The following is an 11,518-nucleotide window of genomic DNA, read 5'->3' as shown; positions in this document are numbered from 1 at the left end:
TTCCAATATGATATATTTTCAAATGGATGGGTGTCTACTAAACTTGATTATAAAAAATGCAGGTGAATATTGGAAGGAAACATTATGCATTGAAATTGAAAGAGGTATATCTTCTAACATTTTGAAGTTTCCTGAAATAGGTTGAATTAATATTCATGATCTGAAAAATTAAATTTTTTATCCTGATCTCGACAACACTCAAATATTATTTAATATAGCCAACCCTTATATCTCAAATACACCCTTTTGTGGAGTAATAATAGTGTTATCGGCTTTTCACTGATATCGTGATAGACTTTGTTGTGTATCTCGGGCAACGGAAAGATTTATCAATACAGTGACAAAATGTCAACTATGATTGCCGATTGCGATAGACTTGAAGAGAATTCATCGAAAAAACGAGAGCTTTCTAAAAATACCGTCTTGGGCGAATTATGCAAAGATCCAAGGTAAGAAACCGTTCAGTTCAATATAACTATCGAGTGACATTGTATTCCTAATAAATTTTAAGGATGACCAAAGAATTCTTGAAGAAGCATTGCAAAGAGCACAAGTTGTACCAAACACCACACCTAAATGATGTGTTATATCTTCATTTCAAAGGATTCTCTTATATAGAAAATCTGGAAGAATATATAGGTTTGAAATGTTTGTGGCTCGAAAATAATGGCATACGGAGAATCAGCGGTTTGGATAATCAAAAGGAATTGCGTAGTTTATTTCTGCACTATAATTTGATAAAGAAAATTGAGAACTTGGAAAATTGTCCGATACTCGATACATTGAACATATCCTACAATCAAGTGAAAAAAATTGAAAATTTGGGTAAAAACTTTTATTTTCCAAATATATTTTTTTCTTATGTTACTAAATACAGAGGCTATTCGAGTTCAAATCTATGCATGAACATCTCGTAAACGGTGAACGATAAAGGGTAAGTTGAATAATACCAAAAATCCACTCGTTTTATTTGGTTCCGAAGATATGCGAAAAAACTCAAAATTTCAAATCCAATATTTGACTGTATTTTCTTTGTTCGCAGGAATATTAAAAATGTATTTGCACTTTGTCACGGAAACTTATGATTACTCGTAGCTATCAGAATATGTTGATATATTTTTATACAGGGTATCGTCCGACTTGGTCCCCCATTAACTTCTATAGTCATTTCTTAACCGTGTTTTTATAGTATTTGCAAATTAAATTTGTATCGATATTCCTTAGAGTTTAGATAATTTGATGATCATTTGGTATTTTTTTTCTATTACGACCTTGATAAATGCTTGAATTGAAGCAATTTGTACTCACTTTATGTATCTACTTGTGATGCACTGTTTGGAAGCTTTGGTGTTGTAGTAATGAATATTACTGGAGTTTTATGCCAACACTCGACACGTGTTTCGATCACCAAGTGATCATCTTCAAGAGGAAGATTATACTGTCTTCCTCTTAAAGATGATCACTTGGTGATCGAAACACATTTCGAGGTGTTAAAAATAACGATTTAGTGTTGGGATAAAACTCCAGTAAGATTCTCTCTTTATGTACTTCAGCTGATTCTCAAAAAGTTTCCTGCCAATTCGTTCTTGTTTGAACAGATTAATTGAGGAGTAGCTGAATGTATTGATTTCACAAACCTTTAATATTACCAGTAAGGTTTTCCTACCTGGTACAACCACTAGAATTTAAAAAATGTGTGTCTCACCTAATTTTGGCTTTGGTAGTGTTCAATGGATACTGGTAAAAGGCTGGTACCTCTGAACGGCAGATGTATATGAGGCCCTTATGTATTGCAAAAAGTTCTAATGTTAATTACAAACCGGTATTTCTGCTGAGTGATAAGAGATGAAATTCATAAATAAGAAGACATAGACGACAAATGTATACTTATTCAGGGATTTCAAGATGACGTTGGCGACTTTTCTAAGTACTTAAACCTCTGATTGAAGTAGTATAATCTAACGAAAAGCCACGTCATTTTTATTCGAGAAAATAGCGAGATCTGAAAGCTGATCTTATATGTCATAAAATTTTTTGAATAACATATTTTAATAATTTTTACCCTCGAAAAACTCCTTTCTGTAGACGCAACTGTCACAGATGTTGTTTTGGATCGTTAGAAAAACCAGCTTGATGTGGCACATCCAATAAATTAGGAGAAGGGGGCCACGTGCCCCAATGAAATTATAAGGGTGGATAGAAAACTGGATGTTGAGCGAAAGTACCATTTCAAATCAATTTGTTCGCCGTCAAAGTGACAAAAAAAAAAGAATTAGTGTAGCCCACCAATACACTAGCAGAAGGGGGCCGTGTGCCAAAACAAAAAAATACAAGTGACTGAAGAACTGACAGTTGAGTGAAAATAGCACTTCAAATCAATTTATTTTCAGTCACTTTCTGAAAAAAAAAATAAGAGGGAGGATTTTCATTTTTCACCCACATCTCTTATGATCTAACCTTTCTCAATTGTCGCATGTTATAAGGTTTTCTTTGGCAAATCCTATCATGGAGGGATCACAGTATGAACATTTGTTTCTCATATTGTCAGATAGTTTTTCGAAATAATAAAACATAAAAGCTTCACAGTTGCTTGTCATGTTGAAGACCATTATTTACTGGCCAGTTCCAACATCTACCAGTATTGTACGAATGTTATGATGATTTTTATAATACTGCAGATACTAGAGGACTGACAATATATAAAAGATTGTTCCTTGTTTTGATAACAAAACAAGGAACAATCTGATATAAATCGCTGTTTGCTTCATTGGTGATATTTAAAATAATATCAACTGAAAAGTTTGTGAGCCAACTTTTTTTGAAAGTTGGTAATTTCATTGGTAATTTCTCAATATGGTAAGTTGTCGAAAGTAGTGATAATATAAAATTTATAATAATTTGGCTTATCTGTGACTTCAGCCAAACACGGCAATAAATAAAATTCAAAAAATTCACGTATACTTATGAGCAGGCCCTTTTCTCAGGTTTCTTCTGGATGAATGTTTTCAACTTTATATGGGCATTTAATTTCAATAACACCTTCCTCCCATCTGGCGAGGTAGCAATATATTGATCTTCTCAATGAACGTACAATCCAAAGGGAAAACACTGAACTCCCTTTAACATCTCATAAGCGAGCAATCCATTTTTTTTTCGTTTTCAGCTTGTCTGGATTTTGATTTTCGGAAACCTTACCAAATGAAGAATCCTACCAAATAAAGAAGCACTAACACTTTTTCTTCTCTCAGCAAACCATTTTTTACAATCACTTCATCCCCTAATATTTGTTTCTAGAGTTTCGAGTAGGTAATTCCATTATTTTTTTATATAATTGAAACATATCCTTCTCCTATAAGTTTTCTATATGGTGGTATCTTCTTTACTGTTGATCAGGGGCCTTTCAGACGTAAATCAAAATTCACAGAAATATGGTTCATCGTCCGCACCAGGTGTAACCTCTTTTTTACATAAATCGTGTACCTGAAGCCGTCACACCTATACCATAGTGCAGTTTCATTTACCCAACTTCCTTGGGAAGACAAACCCTTGTCGAACATTTTTTGTCATTAACCGATTTTTTTTTTATTCCTATCAGTTTAATTCTCAATCGCAAACTTCTCGTTATATTCAATAAGGATGTACTACTACATTTTTGCCGCATCTGGTTGTTTGAAATATTATTTTTCAAACTTCCGAAGCGCATCTTTGTACAGAGGTATCACTTTTCTTTTGTGTTCATTCATTAGTAAGCTTTTGCAGAGAAAAAAGTACGGATATACTTTTTTTATGAAAATCTATTGGGTTGTGATATTTATTGTATATAGAACGGGTTATTTTTATATACCTACTGCGTTAATCACAGCGCTGGTAGATGAAGATTCTATATACACTTTCCAACAAATAATTCTTCCTCACAACAGATTCTGCTGACATGTCTGAAAACGAAGGTATTTGGTTAAGAACTGAGAACTACACATAATTTCTGGCATCCTAACTCCAATAAATTACAGTTGCAAATTTCAAATACAGCTGCCAGGATTTTTTTACTGTATGTACGAATTTCACCGTCTTCATTGAAATGTGCTTTTATATCTTCAGTAATGATTCTCATCATATGAAAGCAACAGATGGAAATTTTTATTTTGATTTCTAGAAACGGTTTGGTTTTCGAAATAACTTCGAGATCAAGATACTTCCACATTATTCAAAGCTATTGAAGTAGAATTAAAAAAACGAAGTTGAAATCTGTACTTGCAGTACTCTTCAAAAAGTGGTAATTTTTTACAATGTTCAATACAAAATAACTTGTTTAAAAGTCATGCCCCGATAGACCTCGCATCATGTTCGCAAGATATAATTCTCACAACCGGACACAATTAGATGAAACTTTCAAGAGGGCGACTGGGCGCCATCTGGGAAAGAAAATTAAATGGAAAAGTGGGTCTTTTGATACATCTTTTTGAATCTCCTGACAAATGCTTCCCAACCCTAGAATATAATGTCAATACCTTCAACTACTACAAAATGGCAGAACTTTTAATAATTGCCTGAATACATTGACATTTAACCACATAATATGAGGTAATAAGCTTGAGGTCAGTTCAGAAGATGCTCGAAATGGTTGTCTTGAACTTCTTGACATATGAACAGCCTATCCGATATTTCACACCGAACATTTTCGAACACTGCAATGTCAATATCTCTACAAATATTTATTACTCTCTGCCGTAAATCCAATATTGAAACAGGTTCAGTTTCGTACACCTTTTGCTTCAAATAACCCCATAAAAAAAGTATAAAGGTGTCAAATCTGGCGAGCGGGCTAGCCATTCTGTAGGATCTCGACGTCCAATCCAACGACCGGGAAAAGTAGTATCCAAATAGTTGCTTACTTGTCTGGAGTGATGTGGTGGTGCTCCATCTTGTTGGAATACAATATCCATATCGAATTCATTAGGATTCGCTTCGACGATTTCAGTGATGGGAGGGTCAACAGTAGTTTCCAGCATATTCAAATACAGTTTCCCTGTTGAATTTTGATCAACAAATAGAGGTCCTACAATATGGTTTTTCAATATTCCTGTCCAAACGTTAATTTTTTCTGGATATTGAGTATGTATTTTCCGGAAAACGTGAGGGTTGGTATAACCTTATCGGGTTGTTGGAATTGCCACATGGCACAGATAAAAAGGAATGTTTCTAGAAATATCGATATTACTGTGTTTGCCTTCAGGCAATTATTACATGTTCCGCCATTTTGAAGTAGGTGAAGATATTGAATTCATATTCTAGGGTTGTGAAGTATTCGTCAGGAGCTTCAAAATGATGTATCACAAGACACCCTTTCCATTAATGTGGTCGTGATACTCAGACGGTTCACACCGTTCTGAAGAGACCATGTCTGGTACTGATGATGGGGTAAGTACCCCGAAACCGGTCTATCGGTTGGTCGTATGGACAAAATGAAATTAATTTCTGCTTTTCATAGTGTGAAATAACTTGAGATGAATCTTCCCAATCAAAGTCGTTTCACAGGTGCCTGATGGTTTTATGTCAACTCTCTGCGCGGCATTAGCTGGGTTAGTTGTTGGGTATCTGCCACACGTACCTACAAAGTCGTAGGTCTACATGAGAGGCAAGGGGTAAGGTGTTTTCACCTGAACCTGGAGCATGTTATATGCATTTCTTTACAAAAATGATTTGAAGCTTCAATAACTTTTATTTATTATATGCGAGCGCTTTCGATAGCAGGCTGTACTATCATCTTCATGGCTCCACTCAAACTGAACGTTTTATCTTCTTGTTTGTTCTTTTATACGGTTAGAATGTCTTAGTGTAGGTTTTTGTTCTCTCCTGTCTTCTGGATGTCTCATTGTCTCTTTAAATTTGCTTGTATTTGGATTACATCAGGTAATATCCTTTGCGTTGGACTTTCTCTAGTTTCATTGTTTGTGTATTGTATTGTGTAGTATATTGAATGTTAGATCTTGCTGTGTTTTGATTTGTATTTGTTTTTTGATAGATGAATTATAACTTTTGAATTTATGGATGTTTAGGTTTCCCCAGATGTCCATACGGTTTTCTTTATTGACTTGTTTTTTGAGTTTGATGTTTTCTAGTGGGGAAAAATTATGTTTGTTTTGTATTGCGTGTGTTGCGAGGTTTGATTTATATGTTATTAGGTTTTTGTATGCTTTTTTGTGCATACCTTTGGATCAGTTTTTTCGTGGTTTGGCCAGTATAGAATTTGTTGCAGTCCGAGCATTGTATGCTGTACACTCCGTTTAGGTTTTTGTCTTCTTCTTTTTCATAGCTGTTAATTTCTTGTGTTATTTTCGTGTTCGGCTTGTGAGTGATGTTGATGTTCATGGGTTTGAAGAAGTTTGTTAATTTTTTGGTTTGGTGACCTATGTATGTGAATGCAGTCCATCCTTGTGTTGTTTGATCTATTGGAGTAGTTTGATCCTTATTCTGTATTTTTTGTTTGATTCTATTTTCTAAAATATATATTGCCTTTTGGGTGTATCCATTCTCGTTTGCTATTTGGTATATAATTTTTCTTTCCTTATTCCGGGCTTCATTGCTAAGTGGTATCCTTAGCATTATGTATATGAATGCGTTATAGGCAACCATTTTGTGTGATGGTGGGTGGTTCGAACTTACGGGTATGGGGTATGATGGTGCTTGTTTGTGTAGGTTTCCTGTATATTGCCATATGAAATTTTGTTCTGTTGTGGTTATATCCGATAGTTATGTCCAGCTAGTTGAGTTTCGAGTCGTTTTCTTCCTCTATGCTGAAAACCAGTTTTTGATTTATTTTGTTAATTTTCTTTGTCATTTGTTCTATTTTTATTCCTTTTTTTTGTGATATGTACAGGCAATCTTCGAAAAACAGCCTGTTATCGAAAGCGCTCGCATATAATAAGTAAAAGTTATTAAAGCTTCAAATCATTTTTGTAAACAAATGTTAATATTGAAATACTGAAAATGAAGGAAAATTAGTAGCCTCAATATATATATATATATATATATATATATATATATATATATATATATATATATAAATATATATATATATATATATATATACAGGGTGTCCCTGGACTTCCTCTTTTCCTCTCGGGAATGTATAGATGGGGTCAAAATTGATATTTTGACCAGTACTTCATATAACTTTTTTCCTAAAATCCTTCGTTACCAAGTAACGGGCCCTCGAAGTTACAAAATGAAAAATGTTTTTCTTTGAAAACTTTTCAAGTGAATGTTCAAAATCATCCAAATTTTGGTAATTGACTAAACAAATGAATTCCTTCGATGAGCTTTCATGCAGGAGTCAGTTGTTTTGCTACAAAGTCAGGAACGGACTACCCCCGATGGTCCACACCCCAAAACTTTGAAATGACAGATATTTTTCAACAAATTAAGGTTACTTGGACAATTTTATGAATAAAAGTACTCGTGTGGAAAGTCGATCGGAGCAACGAGTCTTGATAAAAATGTAGTTTCACTCGACGACATCAAACCCGCTCGTCCACCATTATTTGAAATGAATAATTATCAAAGCAGAAATAATAATGATAACGTTAATTCAACAACATTTATCCTGAGATGTCTACCATTATTCGAAAATATTAGTTTTTAAGGAAAATGGAAATGATAGGTAAAATGTTCATAACGAATTTTTATAATGCAAACACGTTTAACTAACGAAACTCAAGAGCAAACAGAAATGAAAAATCCGCTACAGAAACTGCTCGATATGACCACCTTCTCTCTCTATACATTTTCTTAGTCTGCGAAGACACCCTCTCTGTACTTGAAATAGCATTCCAGGGTCGTTTCGTATGGCTTCACAATGTAATGTTATTCTATTCAACAATGCATCTCTTGTGTGAATAGGTGTAGCGTAAACAAGGCTTTTTAGATGCCCCCACAGAAAGAAATCCAATGGATTTAAATCCGGAGACCGCGATGGCCATGAATATGGCCCACCTCTACCAATCCATCTATTGTGGAAAATATGGTTCAGATGGTCACGCACAATCAAACTAAAATGAGGAGGAGCGCCATCATGCATAAACCACATATCTCTTCGGGTTTGCAATGGAACATGTTCCAAAAGTCCATTCAAATCGTTCTGAATGAACTCCAAATAACGTTCTCCATTCAATCGGTCCTGTAGAACGAATGGTCCTATAAGATGGTTTCCTATGATACCAGCCCAAACATTCACGTTGAATTTCCGTTGGTGTTTGGTTTGCAATATCCCATGGGGATTTTCTTCGGCCCATATATGGAGATTATGAGAGTTGATAACTCCATCTCTACTGAAACCTGGTTCATCAGTGAATAAAACTCGATTAATAAAAGTCATATCCTCTCTTTGCCTATCCATGATCCAATTGGCATATTCCAGTCGTGCTGGAAAATCTTGAGGTGTCATGGCATGTACCTTCTGGATGTGAAATGGGTGGAGCAGTTGTTCCCTAATTATTCTATGAATAGTGGACTTGGATGTATGGAACTGTTCTGATAGATTTCTGATGCTCATTGAAGGATCATCAGCGACGGCTTCCAAAATATTTTCCTCCAATACAACGGTACGTACAGTCCTAGGAGCGCCCTCACCACCTCGTTTTGGCAAAACTGTACCTACAATAATATCGAAATAAAACAACGTGCTCAAATTAATTATCAATTATTACATACCTGTCTCCCTCAAGCTGCGATCGACACGCTCGAATGTTTCTCTTGACGGTACCGTTCGATTGGGAAAATGCTCGGAATACAGACGACGAGCTTCTGCATCATTACAAAATGCTCGTCCATAAAATACATGCATATCTGCATATTCATTGAATGTAAACTGTTCAATTCAAAATATCCTATAGAATATTGACAATACAATGATAGTCATATGACAACGCACCACTCAACAAAACAAAATCGCATTCCAGTTTCTCATTTTTTATCAAAACTTTCTAAAAGGTTTTTTTGTCAACATCTGTGAAAGAAATGGAACATAATTATTCCCTGGTTATTTTTCACCTGATCATGTGCAGCCGTTTTTGTAGTTCATTCGTTTGCTTTTTATTAGTATAGTAAATATTTTTTCCGATGTGCGTTTTTTCAGCTAAATTTAGATTCGTGTTAAAGAATTTCTCCCATAAAATTATAATTATCAGTGAAACTCCTCAACAGTTTAGCTGTGAAGAAGAATTTGAAACATTCGAATGTTGAGTTTCATGAGATTCAGATAACTGATCAACACGAAACGTGATTATTCCACACGTATTATGTACATACAAAATATGGAATGAATTCGATATTTCATAGTAGAGTAGCTTGTTAGTTTAAAAACACCACGAATCTACAGAACTTGATATTTCTTTTGAAAAAATATCTGCTATCACAATTGTGACTTAAACTTCCATATAGGTACTGTACTTTTTGTTTACGACTTCATTTTAACATACTTTGTATTATTCCTGTTATAAATGTTGTTGAATTAACGTTATCATTATTATTTCTGCTTTGATAATTATTCATTTCAAATAATGGTGGACGAGCGGGTTTGATGTCGTCGAGTAGAACTACATTTTTATCAAGACTCGTTGCTCCGATCGACTTTCCACACGAGTACTTTTATTCATAAAATTGTCCAAGTAACCTTATTTTGTTGAAAAATATTGAAAAATATCTGTCATTTCAAAGTTTCGGGGTGTGGACCATCGGGGGTAGTCCGTTCCTGACTTTGTAGCAAAACAACTGACTCCTGCATGAAAGCTAATCGACGGAATTCATTTGTTTAGTCAATATATATATACCGGGTGTCCCACATTTTATGTGACAGGCAATATCTGGTTTGTTGAAGGAGATACACAAAAATGTTTCATACAAAAGTTTTAGGAGTTCATGAGAGCTATATTTTGATATAATTTTTAAATATACAGGGTGTTTGGTGTAGGTGCTACAGACCAAAATTCCATTTTTTAAAATAGAACGCCCTGTATATCATTACATATTCAGATGCTACGTTAAATTCTGATATCATTTCATGTTTGGTTTTTGAAATTCGGTTACGGCGTTGTTGAGTTATTGCTTAAAATGTAAAGTCTTGAGAACGACTATTATTTTTAAAAATATCTCATACAATTATTCTCTCTGCATCAGATCACATGAAAATTAGTCAAAATTTTGGGTGTTCGAAGTAATGGTTTCAATTTTGAGTTGTGGAATCCAGTCAGGAATCATTTTGAATATGAAACAATTGCGAAATTGAAAGAGGTGTATTCGAAAACAAATCTTTAATTAATAACAATGTAAATAATATAACTTGATAAATCATTTCATAAGAATGGTAGGTACCTAGGAATAAGTCAAAAAAATTGTTCAAAGTGATGCCCATTAGATATTATACAGGCTTCGAAACGTCGAATCACTTCTCTCGTACAAGTCGCTCTTATAATATCAGGCGTAATATCACTGCACGTTAGTCGAATTTTCATTTTCAGATCATCCACATTCAAAGGGGGAGTAGTGAAAACAATATCTTTCAAATAACCCCATAGGAAAAAATCAAGCGGTGATAAATCTGGGGAACGAGCCGGCCACCGAATTATTACCAATCCATCTATTTGGGTACGTTCTATCCAGATATTCAGTAACAACCTGTGAATTGTGAGGAGGAGCACCATCTTGTTGCCACCAAATTCTTTGTCGTTCTGCTATGGAAATATCTTCCATCAACTGGATCAAATCATTTTCTAGAAAATGTAAATATCGCAATCCATTGAGATTTTCATTGAAAAAGTAAGGTCCTATGATGCGGCCATTGAACAATCCACACCATACATTAATATCCCAAATAGTTTGAAAATTACTTTCGTGGACCCAGTGGGGATTTTCTTGAGACCAATAGTGACTGTTATGTCGATTCACAACTCCATTATTGTGGAATCGCGATTCATCGCTCCACAAAATTTGACTGAATATGTTAGGACTTTCATGTAATATTACCTGAATACAAGCAATGAATTCAAGTCGTCGTTCAAAGTCCGTGGGTTTCAAACCTTGTACCAACTGAATTTTGTGTATCTCCTTCAACAAACCAGATATTGCCTGTCACATAAAATGTGGGACACCCGGTATATATATATATATATATATATATATATACATATATATATATATATATATATATATATATATATATATATATATATATATATATATATATATAAATCTAGAAAGGTGAATGCAAGCAAGTGATCATCTGATGCGATCAGCAAGTGATCATCTTCACGAGGAAGATCAAACTAATCATACTTACAAAGTATATATATATATATATATATATATATATATATATATATATATATATATATATATATATATATATAATCGATTCATCATCAGTGGCCAAGTTGGCCCCTGATGATGAATCCGCTTGCTTTGTTTGGCCCCTTTCTTGCAACCAAGTGTTGTCTATCCTTTACACTTGGCTGTACCGTACTGA

The 11,518-nt window shown here is 34.3% G+C and overlaps 1 protein-coding gene across 1 annotated transcript in view; it reads left to right on the top strand.

Moving 5' to 3' along the window:
• Window positions 1-302: 302 nt before the first annotated feature.
• Window positions 303-11,518, top strand: part of LOC111502941 (uncharacterized) — a 158,777-nt gene continuing 147,561 nt past the window's right edge. Inside the window, exons 1-2 of the mRNA XM_074178515.1 lie at window positions 303-449; window positions 512-825. Coding sequence (XP_074034616.1) covers window positions 346-449; window positions 512-825 — 418 coding nt within the window. The 5' untranslated portion in view covers window positions 303-345. The remainder of the gene's footprint in view (window positions 450-511; window positions 826-11,518) is intronic.

The sequence above is a fragment of the Leptinotarsa decemlineata genome, unplaced genomic scaffold, assembly GCF_025532065.1.
Source record: "Leptinotarsa decemlineata unplaced genomic scaffold, Ldec_3_MD MMD2_tig00003902_RagTag_RagTag, whole genome shotgun sequence".
Classification (NCBI taxonomy): Eukaryota; Metazoa; Arthropoda; class Insecta; order Coleoptera; family Chrysomelidae; genus Leptinotarsa; species Leptinotarsa decemlineata.
This window is presented reverse-complemented; position numbering and strand designations above follow the sequence as displayed.